Raw genomic sequence first — 17,726 nt, forward strand, 5'->3', positions numbered from 1 at the left:
GTGACTTTTTATGCTGATTGCATTGTACGCGGGTACATTGTTACTCCAGCAGGTGGTGACAAGTGAATGTCTTTACAAGTCAGTTATAGACACCTAGGCTATTTATTTATTTATAATGAATTCTATTGTGTTTCACAAAATAAATAAAGTCATACAGTTTTGTAACAACATGGGGGTTAGGAAACTTAAGGAGTCCATTTAAGGCTCCTTTATTTATATAGTGCTTTATACAATACTGATTGAGCAGCTTTTTACAGTTTTAACAGAAAAAAAGGTTTGCCATTAATGAAAGAGGACAATAACAGAGTCATATTTTTTTTCTGCTAAAGTCAGTTCATTGATAATTCAGTGATGTCAAATAGTGACATAATTTTCACTTTTGGGCGAACTACCCCTTTATCAAGCCTTTCATGAGCACTGTTAAAAAAAAAACTCTCAAGTGATAACATCCATGTTATAATTTATTAGTTGAGAGTTTTTTTATTATTCACTTTTGTACTTAGATTTGTTCTGTGTTATTATTGCTGACAGTATAAGAACAACTAATACTGTCGCGACTGCCCCGTGTTCTATGTCTCAGACTGTGTAATAAAGAATAATAAATGTGCATTTTAAATGTACGTTTTAAAAATAAAGTCGAACAGTTAATGACGTTTGCCTATACCTTTATTATGAAAATTGGGCTGCAACTGCCATTTCCGCTCGTTCGCGTTGACGTAGTCACTTTCATACTGACTGAACTCGGCTGGTTTTAGGAGTGAACACCGGGGTTGAGACTGCTAGAGAATGGTGGGCCTCCGCAGGTAACTAAACATGCATTTAGTCGCTCTAAAATGAATGAGCAGAACTTGTTAATGGTTATATGTTATATAACCTGTCGAAAATATGTGTAAAAAGTGTGTGGTGGGAATTTTCTGTGGGTTGTTCGGCCGGCTAAGCTAGCAGGCTAAGTTGGTCTTCTTCTGGCACTCCCTCTCAGCATCTCTTGTCTCTCAGGGGCACGTGAGACGCAATTCGAATTCGGGACGGTTGAAATCGACGCGGCTCCGCTTCAGACGGACCAGATGACAGACACACCGGCCGGCCAAATGAACGCGTTTCCGCCGAGGCTCTGAACGACTTCAGCTGCTATCCGGTTACATTTTGGGGGAAGGACGTGAAAGAGCCCCCGAGACGGACATTCACACGCCAAGAGGAAGTCTTGATAGACCGCAGGCTCTTAAAGAGGCCTCACAGAATTTACCAGACACACAGGAAAGGAAAAGCGCCGAAAAAATCGCTGCATTTGTCGCCTTTCTGTGGATTATTGTCGAGGGTGGCGTTTTTCAAACCGCTCCCACCATAGAACCGAAGCAAAAGCTCAGCAAATCAAGTGTTGACCTTTTCCCTTCTACTGAAAGTTTTCAGTAACTTTACCGTCGTTTAATCAGCAACCAAGTGACCAGTATTGGCTGGAACTACACTTAATTCATTGTGATTTTGCGCCCAGTTTCCTGAAAAAGTTATACACGTGTTCCGTTGACTTCCAAATCTGACATTCCCCAGACAAAATCTTAAAGAAGCAGTGCTTTTATTTCACGTTTCAAACCTTTACCATATCAGACTTTTTTGTTTTCTTTTTGGTGGGAAGTAACCATTTATGAACAATATACAACATGGGGAAGATGCTGTCAAAGATATTTGGTAACAAAGAGATGAGAATATTGATGCTCGGACTGGATGCCGCCGGAAAAACCACCATCCTTTATAAGTTGAAACTCGGCCAGTCTGTGACCACCATCCCGACCGTCGGTTTCAACGTGGAGACGGTCACCTACAAAAACGTCAAGTTCAACGTGTGGGACGTGGGCGGACAAGATAAGATCCGTCCCCTCTGGCGACACTACTACACGGGCACGCAGGGGTTAATTTTTGTGGTGGATTGTGCTGATAGAGATCGCATCGACGAAGCCAGGCAAGAACTCCACCGCATCATCAACGACCGCGAGATGCGGGATGCCATCATTTTGATTTTCGCCAACAAGCAAGACCTGCCGGACGCCATGAAGCCACACGAGATCCAGGAGAAGCTGGGACTGACGCGCATCCGGGACAGGAATTGGTACGTGCAGCCATCGTGTGCAACCACCGGTGACGGACTGTACGAAGGCTTAACATGGTTAACATCTAACTACAAGTCTTAATGACACTGGCACTGACTGTTTAGGACAAATAAACTCAGTACGGGGAAAGATCACACCCTCCACTGAATATTCGTGCTGTTTTGATTTAAGAGTTAACATTCGTTTTTGGTTTTTCAAACGGCCCTCTTTGAAACCACGTAATGGGTTTGGCTTGCTTTTAGTTTCCTGTATACTGTGGCATACCAGCGTCACTCATCTTGGACTATTGCTTAACATGATAAAGCATTCCTGAATGAAGATTCTCAATTTTATTATATTTTTTTCTTTGATTTGTAGGTTTTTCTATATTTGTTTTCTCTCCTTCAGTTTCTGTCGTGGAGATATCAGAGTTTGTCCCAGCAAATGGTCCAATAGTGTGTTAAAGGCGTTTTATACCGAGATGTATCAAACCTGTCCAGGCATCCACTGTAGCAAAGCACAGTGTTGCTGAGGAGGTTGTAGCATACTAATTGTAGGTAGCTGTGTGGTGTAACAGGTTTTAAACCGTGCCATATTTATGATATCACTGACATCCAATGATAATCAACATGTAAATGAGTCCATGGAACATTTTATGCAAAAGTCTAATCGCTGAAGGCGGACTTACCACAGACGTAACTTATATTCACACAGCATAGTCGAACCGAATGATGTCTTGTTCTCGAAAGCTGAAAAACCACGTTTTTTGTTTTTTTTTCTGCATCGCATTGTAGCCCAAAACAAGCTTAAACGTAAAAGTGACTTCATTTTATACATTGAGGGGATGCCTTTTGTAGCCCTTTTATCATTTAGGCTCATTGCATTGACCAGATTGTCTTTTGACTTACACTCATGTGTCTCTAAAATGTGGGAGTGTTACGTTCTTGCATTTCAAGTGTAGTGCTTGCGGTAGAGTGGACTGGATTTGTCATTTTGGAGAGAAATGTTTCATTCTGTTCAACTCCTCTCTTTTCTTTAATCATTTTGAAAAACATGTACAGAAACAGCTATGTAATTGTAACTTCAAATTAAACTTAGTCATTTTAACGCTCTTAGTTCATTCTTGTTCTGACTAATTCCTGCTGTCTTTGATGCCTATCGATGCACTGGAGTTTCCACCGTCACTTACCGAGCCAAACCTAAGTCAGATGGAAAATGAATTTAGCGCCGCTTTAAAATTCCTCCATTTCTTTTTTGTTTTGTTCTAGGTAGCACACATGGAAAATCTTTTCCTATTTGCTCAATATTTTCCTGGGACTCCAAGCACTTTGGAATCGGTAGCAGATAAGATTCTAAAGAATGTGTGTTGGGTTTAAAGTTTGACCTCTTCATGTGTTCGCACACAGGACTGCAGACACCTTTCTAACATGTGTGAACTGGCACATTTTACATTTCTGAAAGCCTAGAGAAGTGTCACAGTGCAGTAACTCTTAGATCATCCTTTAACGTCTTAACGCAAATATTTGTTATATGAACCTTTTAGCTTAATCTCTCAAAATTAGCTGTGTCAGGACTGTGCTGTTTTGCAGGCTGGCTCCACACCCCCCAGCAAATTCCGCTGTAAAAACAGGATGTCTCCCCCCTTGCTCTCTAAAGGCCGCACAGCTGTGAAACTGTTGCACACAGAGAAGAGTAATGGGCGGCCGGCGCTGGACGGCACAAATGCTGCTCTTGCTGACACAGCTGTTAATAACAAGTGCTGTGCTCACTTGTTGCTTTGCTTGCCATCTTAAATGATTGTTAAACCACTAGGCTGCTTCACATGCCAGTATTCAAATCAGTCTTAGCCACAAGGCTCATCACATTGCCGGAAATGAGCTTGACTGCTGACATATTGACGGTTGTTTCTTGGGTTTTTTTCTCCATTTTTTTTTTTTTTACTGAAGTTTTGTGGCACTTCCTTTTAATGTGAGAAAAACTGTACTGGTAGTAAAGGAGTGGATACAGATTTTCAGATTGTAATCAGTTTTGAGGGATCAAGCAGCTACTGCCAACTTGTTGAGACCTGCTGTTACACCATAATAAAAACTTTAGCGTGTCATATTTACAAGGTCAGAACTGTTTGATTTACAAAGCAGGTGATTTTCACACACACCATGTTTTATGTCTGCTGCTTAACTTTCTTATTTGGTATGTAGTTTGCCGCATATGAGTTTATGAATAACTCCGCAGGTCACAAGTGTGAATGATCTCATTAATTCCTCTTATTTATATATATATATATATATATATATATGCTTTTGAAAGAAGTATCATTCTCACAAAGGGTTTAACTGATCAAAATACTTTAAAAACTAATATTTATAACCATTATTTTAACATGTAATTTATTCCAGTGTTGGCAAAGCCGAAATTTTCAGCAGCCATTACCCCAGTTGAGCAGCTTTATGGAAAATTTGATTCACACTTCTTCTTTTTTTTTTTTTTTCTCCATAGAAAGCATTTTATTTAAAGAGATTTTGATCAATTACATGTGTCCCTCCTGAAAAAAAAATTATATATATATATTCAGTAATAACGGTTTCCACTGTATTTTCATATCAGCAGTTTTTCATCACGTTCTTAGTGTGTGTGTGTTTGCCTGCTCAGGAACTTTTAGTGCCGAGCTAGTTTCATTGTGATATCTAAAAGGGAAGTGGTCAGTGATGTCAGGCCTGACTGTATTGTAGGAGTTTGGGTGGTGCCCATGTGGCTCTGCTGATGATGGTGTTCAGCTAATGACACGCATGCTATTAATAGACTCCTCTTGTATGTGCAAGGCGACACAAAATGCACACCTCAGAACACTTGTGCAGCCCATGTGACCTTGATTACTCTTTTAAATAGACTTATTTCACACAAGTATTCTTATGCACAGCTTGTACCTTTTGAAAATAAAACAAAGATTCTGAGCTGTAACAATTGAGTGGGGGGAAAAAACCTTGTGCAGTCTGAGTGTCATATTTTGTTCACCCACCCTCATGTCCTTCCAAACCTGTGGGACTTTCCTCCATGGGACATAAGATATTTAGAAAATATGACTATCACTATTGCAAATTCTTGCTTAATTAAATGAGAGGGTAAGAAGAACCTAATAACTGGGTGGGGTGGAATAGGGGTGGGGTTTTTTGTCTAATAATCTGTTAATTATTATAGATAAAGTCTGAGTTTCAAGTTTTATGACATGGGTTATTAGACTGGAAGCAAAATGTTCCTGAAAAGCACATGATAACATTCGGTTTATAATTCATAATTGTGTGTCCCTCTAGATAATCTTATCAAGCGATCTAACACACTAATCTCACAGTCAGTACGAGTAAATATGGTTGTTTGTACAGCTTGACTGTAGGCTGCTGCATGATAGTTTCTGTAGGACAGGTTTGGTAACTGCAAAACTTAAAGGGATAGTTCACCCAAAAATTAAAATTCATTCACCAATTACTCCAATTACACAATCTTCAGAATATCTTATTTTATGTTCAACATAAGCAACTTAAACAGATTTGGAACAACATGAGGGTGAGTAAATGATGACAGAATTTCCATTTTTGGGTGAACTATCCCTTTAACAGAATACTTAATTGGCATATCGAATTTTTATTTATTTTATATTTTAACCATTGATATGCACCTGAGTGAAACAGTTGTGCTCCTGATATTATAATTTTTTTTACATAATGTTTGTATAAGGTATTTTTATATCAAATATATATATATATATATATATATTTTGCCAATAAAATAATATGATGTAATGTATATTATAGGGCACAATCTGGAAATGCGTTCCGGTTCCTTCGTCCTGACGTCAATGGGTTTTTGAACGGCTTTGTGGTTAAATGCCTGAAATAATGTAGAAGCAAGGGAGATGCTAACTTCAGGCTTCCCCTAAAAAACAAAAACAAACAAACCAAAAATAATAAATAAAATAAATGTCTCCTATTGTATCACTGTTAGATTGCATGGGAAGTTACAAAGCTTGTATGTTATGCAAAAGCATCCTGGTACTCTGTTTTATTTTTACATATTCCATAAAATTTGATTTGAATATTTCATGAAGACATAAACAGTCTGTCATATTTTGTAGAAGACTATATGCAAATGTTGTATCTTTGTTTTGACAGCAGGAAATTAGAACAATGATGAAAATTGACGTTCTCATTATTTGAACAGAAACAGAAGTGTAACTGGCATGTGTGCGCTGAGTACAGTGATGTGTTAGTGGCTCTGTGCAGTGTTTACATTCTGTGTACTCTGACCTTTAGCTGCAGATGTTCTCAGATAACACTGGATACGCAAAAGCGAATGGTGGGAGAGGTCAAAGGCTGACCTCTAGGATCAATATTAGCAATGATGACACAGGGAACCGATAATAGCACAGACTCAACTCTCAGGAATCTAATGAGTGTTTTGTGATACAGTTGCCTAAAACCCTCGAAGGCTAACTCCCTATAACCAAGCCCAGCATGTACACAGAAACTTTCTTTTATTTTATTGTTTTTAAAGAAATTGTTGAATAAAGTTATTTTTGTTTGCGGACGAAAAGTATTCTCATAGCTTCGAAACATTACGGTTGAACCACTGATGCCACATGAACTAATTTAACAATAACCCTACGACCTTTCTGGGTCTTGAACGTGTCAGTTACGTTGCTGTTTATGCACTGTCAACGATATCAAAAATATCTTCATTTGTGTTCTGAAGATGGACAGAGGTTTTACAGGTTTGGGACGACATGAGAGTGGGGAATTAATGACAGGATTTTCATTTTTGGGTGAACTGTCCTTTAAGGACCCCATAACCAATATCTAAAGCTGGGCTTTCATTGAAACTAACAGCTATTGCATACCTGCATATTTTTTCTACCTCTCTGTCTACAGTCTTTACAAACATGATGTGTTAATACATATGAGTCAACTCGCTGATTCAAGTGTCAGGTCATTCGGTTGGCGTTTCATTCAGTTGTAACTCACTCTGGAAAAAGGGTGTAACCATGTGCACAGCGCAGACCCACCCATTCTACACTACACCAGACAAAACTCATTCAAAGGCCTGTTTGAGTTTCTCGTTCCTGTGACAACAGTCTTATGAGGCTCTTGTTGTAAAGTGTGAGTATGCCCGAGTCAGATCTTTCTCTTTCATTAGGGTGAGAGGGCTGATCTGGACAAACCTGTCCTACTGAGTCTACCCAGTCAGATGCCATCATTTGAACTTTAACTGTGACTGCGTTGTACTGTGTGCATGATTACTTAAATTCCCATTTCACAGAAACTTGGGTGAGCTCTTTTGATAGGAAGTTAGAAACCATAGCAAGACCCTGGAAAAGACCTAGAATATCATGGTAGTGATATTAAGAGAGTCAAGACCCATTCATGTGGTTTGTTTTGTCTTGAATACAATTTATTTAATTTTAAATTGTAAGACATAATAAAGCTATGTTTTGTGTGTTCATATTTTATATATACAGGTCCTTCTAAAAGAAATTAGCATATTGTGATAAAAGTTCATTATTTTCCATAATTTAATGATACAAATTAAACTTTCATATATTTTAGATTCATTGCACACCAACTGAAATATTTCAGTCATCAGAGTTTTCAGTTTTCACAGTTTAGCAGTAAGTGTCTTGCCCTGCTCAAGTCCTCATAAACACTACATACCACTGCTCGTCATTTGACATAGGAAGTGGTTTATAGTTAGCTCTCTTCCTGTTGTGGTTCAGAAGACTGAATGGAGCCATCTGTACCCATAGCAGGCCATAGTCGTACTGAGCTTTTACTGATTTGAAAGAGGAGTTAGGGCTAGATCTTTCATGTCTAACAACTCATAATTACAGACCTTTAAAAAAAATTAAAACCTAATCCACATGCAAAAACAAGCACTCACGTTTCTTTTCATATTTCATGCCAGTTGCAAACTGGGAGTCTTAAATTGATGCAAAGGATGTGTAAATGTAGCTTGGGGCTTAAAAAGTGGAAGAATTTATCATAAAGACCATCTGAAATTTATAAAAAGAAAAGATCTGCCCATGTTTAATCTGCATTCTGTACTGGCACATTCCAGTCTGGTACCCATGCAAACATAACCCAGTTTATAGACATTGATATATGCCAAAAGTCATCCACAAAAAGCTTAGTTCAAACAGAAGCCACAGACAGGAAGGGAGAAGGGAGTTGACTCTTTGCACCGACATTACAGACGCAGAACTTCATGACTGGTCTAGAATACAATTTTGTTTTGGCCTTGAGAAAGTCGAGCCCTTTGCTGCCAAGTGTTTGTGGATTATGAATGGAGAAAACGGTATCCAGCTGAGAATTATTTTATTATTTAATGTTTTGTATGCTGTGCACTGAAAACTGCTTTCCACGATAATTGAGAGCACTCACATGAAAATCTTTATATATATGTATATATAGCCTGCTATGGGTACAGATATTTCATACACACTTAAGAAATATTTAAATCTCAAGACAAATTGCAGCAGGTTTAGATCACAGTTGTATGTATGATTTTGCAGTTATTTTTAAACAAATGATCTCGGTGTTATTTTTAGAGGACTTTTGAAGTCACTTCCCCTCAAGTTCAGAGACAGAGCAACATGTTCCACCATCATTTGACAACTAAATACATTTCTGTTTCATTGAGACCTGTCAAACATATGTTGTGAAATGCTTTTTCTTAATAAATAAACGGCGCTTGTTTTGATATTTTATAACAAAACATTTATATATGCATTATACACTGCATATAAGTATCCACATTTTTTTAAGGCTACTGGAAGTTTAAACTTGTCAATCAGTTACACTTTGTTCTTCAAACAAAAACCATATTTTCCCCCTAATAACTAGGATGTCCCCTATGGACATGTCATTTCAGTGCTGTGTTGGTCAAACCGCAGATGGAAAAAAAGGTTAATTTATGCTGTAAATCCCTAAATGAGAACATTAATGAGTCATAGTGCAAAATAATAATAAAAAAAACCCTACAGTACATACCCAGTTAGTGTACTGTTATGACTTTCAGTATAAGATTAAACCGTCTGTCAAAATTAATCAAATTAATTATATTGTATACTTTTTAATCATACAGATTAAATAATCCCCCAAATGAAGATAATTCAAAACAGTATTCTGGTAAAAGAATTACAAACCGTGCCTATAAAAAATTGACCAGAAATTAAAATGCACCCATCCTTGGCCATCATGTCCTATAGACTAGTTTGTTTCTTCATCAGAGCAGATTTAGAGATATTTAACATCACATTACTTGCTCACCAATGGATCCTCTGCAGTGAATGGGTGTTATCATAATATCAGTCCAAACAGCTGATAAAAACATCACAATAATTCACAAGTCATTTTTTTTTTCAAACAAAATAGCAGTCCAATATAATGTTTCCTGCATTTGTGTTGTCCTCTCACATCAAAATTTACCAACATATTTGTTTAAAACTTCAATGTTCATATAATTCTTGTCTGATTCAGACGAGTCTTTTTTTTTTTTGCTGAAAGCAATATTTTGTATAAAGCATGTATGTGTATTTTAAGCAGTAGAAATGCATGGAGATTAAGCTCATCTTAATTATACATTTGCTTAATACAATCCCTGCTTTTCACTTCACAACACATTAACTGATGTGCTGGAGTTGTGTGGATTATTGTGAAGTTCTGACGGCACCCATTCACTGCAGAGAATCCACTGGTGAGAAAGTGATGTAATGATACATTTCTCTAAATCTGTTCTGATTAAAAAACTAAATCCTGGCCTGAGGGTGAGTATATATTCACCAAAGTTTCATTTCTGGGGAAATTATTATTTTATTATTATTTGGTTTCCATATCATCAAACAGAGACAGGAAGCATTCTTCAACTCCTACACCTTTCATAATCACCAAACTTTTAAGACTTGTCGTAAAGTTGAAAAGACAAAAACTTGTCAATTGCACAAACTGGTCACATTGACAGTCCTAGTGTATAGCAGTGTTTTATAGCTGAATTCAAAACTGACAGTTAGAAATAATGGTTTTCAGGATCTCTTAACCACTTCCTTCAGACTGTGGGTTAAGTTTCAAGGTTTGATTATAACTGCCTTGTCCCCACGCTCTCACGAACACAGAGCATCACCGGGCTTTGACAGGCCACAGCACACTTCCTAATGGTAGTTCACACACACACCAGCAGCAGTGTGTGCGTGACAGCAGGCCACCCACTGACAGGCATATGCAATGCCACACTAGCGACACCATCGCTTTGTGAAATCAGCTGCATTTCACCTCACAGAATTCAGAATTTATTTTTACTTTTTTTAAAGCACTGCCTTAATTCTAGCCAGTGTGCTTGTCTAGTATGCGCTGTAAGTTATCCAACTTATTTCTTTGCAGGGCTGCTATTATGAAACTTACTCCCCTTAGTTTTTGAAGGTTGTGTCTTGAAGGAAGAACAATGTATTAGAACATTTTCTCTGCAGTAAACAATGGCTTTGGTGTTGTCAGACTTGCAGGCGTCTCGGGGCTTTAATGCCCCTTACCGCTAACCCAAGACCAACATAATTGTTTTGGGTACAACTACAGTGTTGCCATGTACGCTTATAATAAGCAACTTTTAATGTTGCGTATTTTTTTATCCTGTGAGACCTGGCAACACTGCATAACGGAAAAGGCCCTGTGTAGGTGTGGCTACATCGGCTGTGGTTGACAGTTTAAGTCAAGTCAGTGTTTGGGTGGATTAAGATCTTGATCAAAGCTGTTTCTCGTGTTGTTTTTGAGGTGTACTTACTGCATACTTCACTTGTCAGTTTATTAGTGCTACTTGATGGCTGTTAGAATACTTATGAAGCAAATATATGCCTTATTCTGCATGACCATATTAGAGGAAAAAAAATTAGGCACAAATTAATTTTCACTGATGAACACAGCCATCTTCAAGAAATTGCTAAAGACACATCTCTGCCATCAACACTTGACACACTAGCAATCTTTATTCTATTTATATTTTAACTACTTGTTTTCTTTTTATTTATTTGAAAAAGTAACCCTTTAACACATGCACTCTCTTTACTATTTTTCTATTTATTATGAAAAAACTTGACCACCTTACACTAGCGTTCTCTATTCTATTTCTATTCTATCTACTTGTTTTATTTTTTAAACAGAAAATTAGGAGTTTATTGAGGCAAAAGCCATGAAAATTGGTCCCCAAACCAATTCTTTCTTCCATCTTCAAAATTTCACATTTAATCCAACATGTGGTTTCTTTGTAATTGTAAAATGTACTAGCAATTTCTGACTGAAAACTTACAACACCCTTATTTATTTATATTTTTATTTTATTTTTAACCAGGACATTATCCATTAAGCTAAACCCTAAAAAACACACACACACAAAATTGAACATACAGTAAAACAAACCAATACGGTAAATTACTACATATTAACACCATACAGCATATTTGTATGGATGTATCTTAGAGTAAACTGTTTTTTTTTTTTTTTTTTAATCCTAAACATTAAATGTACTACTAATTTTTATGGAAAAGTTCATTTATTTTAGTAATTCAACTCAGTCTTTGGTTCTTTTAAAGCTGCGGTAGGGAACTTTTGACGCTCTAGCGGCTAATAAACAGAACTGCTTGCGTCTTGCGGAAGAACATCGTAGCCGGAACTACTTCTCTCTGTTTATGTCTATGAAGAATCACAAAGGTACTGGGTTTCTCCGCTGCGGTACCCCCGAAGCAATCTAAAGTAGTCTGAATATAAACACTTATTATAGGTGCACCCTAGTGATTCAGGACAAGCCAAAAACACAGTTTGGAAAATGGATTCATGGTGTACTCACTTATTATATAAATTTTTTCTAAATTTTGAACACAAACAAAGTTACGGACCGCAGCTCTGATTGGTTATTTTTTACCGGGAGCGATGGAGTTTCTGCAAATGGCAATAGGAGCACTGGGAGGAGCCAGAGGAGCTTGATTTTTTCACAGATTATCTGTCTCATATTCTACTGTCAGGACATAATGACAGGTTTAACAAATATGTAAAAAATATTTTTTTTTACAAAAGTTCCCTACAGCACCTTTAATTGTGGTGATTGTTTGCTCACATTTAACAAAAACTCACAAAATCAAAACAATCAAATACAAATTAGAATACTTTACAAGACCAAAAAAAAAATTGTTTGCTTTCTGGAACATATATACATTTACTGTACATGTACTCAATACTTTGTAGGGGCTCATTTTGCTTTAATTACTGCCTCAGTTCGGCATGGCATGGAGGTGATCAGTTTGTGGCACTGCTGATGTGGTCTGGAATCCCAGGTTTCTTTGACAGTGGCCTTCAGCTCATCTGCATTTTTATTTTATTTTTTTCATTTTCCTTCATTTTTTTGGTCTCTTTCTCATTTTCCTCTTGACAATAGCCCGTAGATTCTCTCTGGGTTTCAGGTCTGGTGAGTTATCTGGCCAGTCAAGCACAACAACACCATGGTCATTTAACCAACTTTTGGTGCTTTTGGCAGTGTGGGCAGGTGCCAAATCCTGCTGGAAAATTAAATCAGCATCTTCAAAAAGCTGCTCAGCAGAAGGAAGCATAAAGTGCTCCAAAATTTCTTGGTTAATGGGTGCAGTGACTTTGGTTTTCAAAAAACACAATGGACCAACACCAGCAGATGACATTGCACCCCAAATCATCACAGACTGTGGAAACTTAACACTGGCCTTCAAGCAACTTGGGCTATGAGCTTCTCCACCCTTCCTCCAGACTCTAGGACCTTGGTTTCCAAATGAAATACAAAACTTGCTCTCATCTGAAAAGAGGGATTTGTACCACTGTGCAGTCCAGTCTTTCTTCTCCTTAGCCCAGGTAAGACGCCTCTGACGGTGTCTGTGGTTCAGGAGTGGCTTAACAAGAGGAATACAACAACTGTAGCCAAATTCCTTGACACATTTGTATCCCTTGATCCCAGCCACAGTCCATTCCATGTGAAGTTCACTCAAATTCTTCAATCAATTTTGCTTGACAATCCTCATTAGGTTGCTGTTCTCTCAGTTGGTTGTGCATCTTTTTCTTCCACACTTTTCCTTCCATTCAACTTTCTGTTAACATGCTTGGATACAGCACTCTGCGAACAGCTTTTTTGGCAATGAATGTTTGTGGCTTACCCTCCTTGTGAATGGTGTCAGTGATTGTCTTTTGGACAACTGTCAGTTCAGCAAATTGTTTAACCTAGTGAACCAAACTGAGAGACCATTTTAAAGACTCAGGAAACCTTTGCAGGTGTTTTGAGTTGATTAATTAACTGATTGGCATCTCATCATATTCAAATTTTTTGAGATAGTGATATTTTTTTTTCGTTAAATGTGAGCCAAAGACTTAAACTACTTCAGTATGTGTGCATTTAATACACACGTTTCACAATTTAAGTTGAATTACTGAAATCCAAAACATTCTAATTCATTGAGATGCACAAATGTTTCTTAGATAAATTCTTTCAGCCCAACAAAATTAATTGCTTGAATTTTATATGAGTAATTTTTTTGCACTGTAAATGAATGTGTGTCTGCACGTTTCTACACCTGCCATCAGCCAGTCTGCTGCAAAACAGAATAGAACCACTCCACATGATGTCACTCTCCACCAATCAGAGGCCCAGATGGCCCATGATGTAAAACCGCATGTCACAGATCCTTTCCTGCTGTGCTGAGTAATCTCATTAGAAGTCACAGTGTCAAAGCCAGCCATCCTGTTGGTTTGTATTATTAATCATTTGTTTTCAACTTATCAGTTACCATCTTAACAGTCTCTGTTTGTATACAGTCTTTCAGTAATGATCAATGAATATTCTGGATTCTTGTAAAAGGATACTTTTAATGTTGTGCTTCTCAGCAGTCAGCAGTCCTTGGTTCATGTCTAATGAACTGTGAGGCAAAGTTTCACTGCCCTATTGAGGTCACTGCCTTCAGCTAAGTGTGTTTTAGTTACAGTTACTGTGGAGTGTATTATACAGCAGCATTTATTTTCCCCTAATATGGTATTTTTGCATCCCATGCATTAGATCCCATGGTGAAAAGTTTAACATCAGGTTTTTTTTATTTATTTATTTTTATGCAGGTTGTTTATATTGCATCAAATATATATATATATATATATATATATATATATATATATATATATATATATATATATATATAAGCGATTAGCACCAAGATAACTCAGTTCTTGACCTCTGTGTTTAACATTAAATTGATATTGATGCAAATAGTTAATATTAAAATTATTGTAGGAAAACATTTTTAATACATTATTTAAAAATGTAATTAAATATCGCTTTTCATTTTAGTAAAAAGAAAAAAAAAGAGATACATTTATTCCGTTTATTCAGACTTTTAAATAATTATTAGACCATTTGACTTTAATATATCGGTGTTCTACATTTTGTGTACCTCCCTGAAAGTCTAACATTTTAACTCTTTCTAAATGGTTGGAAGACTTCTTAGTTCTTACAAATTATGTATTCTGGCTATTGCTTATTGTATTTTATTGCATTTAATACATTCGGCAAGCTCAGTTATTTAATCCCATTAACCAGGTTATTGTAGAGAGACAACAAATTAATCATTTCTGAGACTGTTGTGAGTTTTGCTTGTTATTACTAAAAAATACAAAACCATGCATATCTGGTTACTGATACTCTTAATATAGTCTAATATATATATATATATATATATATATATATATATATATATATTAGACTATATTAAGAGTATCAGGCTCTACTTCCCTACCCTATTTGTAGAAAGTGCCTTTGACATCTGACATGATGAGGCCAGAGAGAAAGAGGAAGTGTGGGTTTCCCATAGTAACTGTTGCAGGGGAAGTAAGGCATCTTCTGCGTCAAAATGGGAGCTGTAATTGTTAAAAAATGAGAACTAGTATTGAGCCATAGTCATTTACATTAAACCAGAAAATCTCACTCTGAATTTGACCTCATTTTAATTTTCTAAAACAATTGTTAGTTGCGTTATGTGTAAGTGTAACTCAGAAAGCAAGTCCTTGGAACATTGGAACGTGTTTTTGTTGGCCTCACTCTAGAGGTACATGTGCACTACTGTAGTCTGTACAGTGCCACCTGCTGGCTGAGATTGACATGAGATTGATTGATTTAATTTTACTTGACAACAGGTGGATACTCACCAATAACAGTATTTATTTATTTGTTTGTTTGTACTTAATAATATTGTTTTTAATTATTTTTACTTGTGTATTCTATTTATTTTAAAGGGGTCTTATTATGCTCTTTTACAAAGTCTTAATTTTGTTTTAGGGGTGTACTAGAACAGGCTCTTATACTAGGATGTACGAAAAACACGTTTTTTCAGATGTTTTACATTATTGCAACACCTCTCTCCCCAGTCTGTCATGAACAGTGCGGATAGTTCCTTTATCAAAAGAAGGCCCGCCTTCTGGAATTCGAGATGTGCTGTGATTGGTTAGTTGGGCCAGTGTGTGTTGTGACTGGTTAGTTGGGCCAGTGTGTGTTGTGACTGGTTAGTTGGTCCAGTGTGTGCTGTGATTGGTTAGTTGGGCCAGTGTGTCTTGTGATTGGTTAGTTGGTCCAGTGTGTGCTGTGATTGGTTAGTTGGTCCAGTGTGTGCTGTGATTGGTTAGTTGGGCCAGTGTGTCTTGTGATTGGTTAGTTGGGCCAGTGTGTCTTGTGATTGGTTAGTTGGTCCAGTGTGTGCTGTGATTGGTTAGTTGGGCCAGTGTGTCTTGTGATTGGTTAGTTGGTCCAGTGTGTGCTGTGATTGGTTAGTTGGTCCAGTGTGTGCTGTGATTGGTTAGTTGGTCCAGTGTGTGCTGTGATTGGTTAGTTGGGCCAGTGTGTGCTGTGATTGGTTAGTTGGGCCAGTGTGTCTTGTGATTGGCTCCACTCGCCGTCTGCGAGCTTCAGTGTAAATATTGTATTCAAATCAAATCAATTTGAGGGCGATTTAAACCCAGTTGATTGGAACTACTCTAAGCCTGTCTGTCTTGGGAACACTAGCACATCTCCGACATAGTGATAACACTCGTTGCCTTCTCTAGAACAGCTCAACCAGGTCTCGTCTCATTTGTCGATCTTTGTGATATCACAAATCCCGGAAAATATGCGTTGTAGTCCAAATGAGTCGTTCGCTGTAGTTTTTGAAAAGTGGTTTCTGTTAAATAAAATTTCTCATTTTCAAGTGTACTTTGAGCTTTGTAACTTTGCAGATCTTTTTTTATGCTCAAACAGCAACATTACAGACTAACTAAAGTTGATAAAGTGAAAAGCATAATAGCACCCCATTAACTATGTGTGTGTTGTAATGTTACAAGAATGATCTCTTATTTTATATTTAAAGGCATAGTTCACCTCATAGGTCATCCTATTTCACCCCAAGTTGTTCCAAACCTGAATGAGTTTCTTTCTTCTGTTGAGCAGAGCACACAAGAAAGTATTTAGAAAAATGTGGGTACCCAAACAGCTGATGGAAAATCAGTGGATGGAAGTCATTGTTACCACCAACTGAATTTTCATTTTTGGGTTAACTATTTATTTAACATTTTAACTTCTTGCAGGATTGTTGATTTGTGTGCATACATTGATAATAAGTGAAGCCACAGATTAGCCAGGCTTATACATTTTTGTATGATTTTTATAAATGCAACCTGAAAGGCTACATTTATGGGATTACACTGAGAATCAGCTGTGGTGACGCAGCACAGATGGCTCCACTTTTAATGGGGTTTAACCCCAGCAAACTCCATGACCTGGCAGTCCTCTGCAGGGTGCAGAGAGATGATAACAGCTGATGTCCAGCACTAAGAGCCTGAGGGCTGACCGGTCACATCCTGAAGGAATTTAGAAGGCTACTATCTGGTGTAACATCTCAAGGGCCCAAAAATGAGTGGTGAAATTAGATTTTTTGATTGCATGTTCTGTGAATCCAACACATAAGCAAAAGCATTAAAAGGAAACTTCATTATGTTTATAATTTGTAAATTATTAAATATATGCAAAGCAAAACCTTATTTAAATTAAACAGTGTAAATGGCAAAATGTTTTTAAATTTAAACTCAGAATTTCTCTCAAGACAAAAGTACAAAAAAAAATGAAATGTCACTGTATTTTTGTGTTTTCGTCACATAACACATGGGTAGCTGCAGCTTTGTTGCATATGTCTTACTAGTTTCTGTACGAAGCAGGTCTGGAAATCCACATTCAGATAGATATCCTGCTTTTTTGTGCTTGTGTTGGCAGAGGTCAGAGGTCACTAAGATGATTATGATCCGAGGTCATCCGAGGGTCAAACTTTCTAAAGTGACATCAAGCTTGGATAACAGGGAATAATCAAGACAAATTCAGATTTCTGAAAAAAAAAAAAAAAAAAAAAAAAACTGACTGACTGTGCACCTTTAAATTCCTCAGAAATGCACTGATTATGACACAGATAGCTGACATGTGACTGACAGTGGCTCAGTGTGCTTTGTGTGTCGTGTCAACATACACAAGTTGTGATTGTAGTAAGAGGCTCATGCACGCAAACGGGAGTCTTTGGGTCTGTAAAACATTATCTGAGTTTAA

The 17,726-nt window shown here is 37.2% G+C and overlaps 1 protein-coding gene across 2 annotated transcripts; it reads left to right on the forward strand.

Moving 5' to 3' along the window:
- The first annotated feature begins 686 nt into the window (after positions 1-686).
- Positions 687-3,196, forward strand: arf6b (ADP-ribosylation factor 6b). 2 transcript variants are annotated; one of them, XM_026285434.1, is made up of 2 exons: positions 687-803; positions 997-3,196. In XM_026285434.1, exon 2 carries the CDS (start codon positions 1,656-1,658, stop codon positions 2,181-2,183), a length of 528 nt encoding a protein of 175 aa, XP_026141219.1. In that variant the 5' UTR covers positions 687-803; positions 997-1,655; the 3' UTR covers positions 2,184-3,196. The 2 variants fall into 2 exon arrangements, with proteins under 2 accessions (XP_026141219.1, XP_026141220.1); XM_026285435.1 differs by having other exon boundaries at positions 713-803; positions 980-3,196.
- The last annotated feature ends 14,530 nt before the right edge of the window (positions 3,197-17,726 follow it).

Source organism: Carassius auratus, chromosome 17 (genome assembly GCF_003368295.1).
Source record: "Carassius auratus strain Wakin chromosome 17, ASM336829v1, whole genome shotgun sequence".
Taxonomy (NCBI): Eukaryota; Metazoa; Chordata; class Actinopteri; order Cypriniformes; family Cyprinidae; genus Carassius; species Carassius auratus.

Excerpts from the sequence above, each read along its gene's own strand:
- arf6b (XM_026285434.1), top strand. The coding sequence starts at position 1,656 with ATGGGGAAGATGCTGTCAAAGATATTTGGTAACAAAGAGATGAGAATA.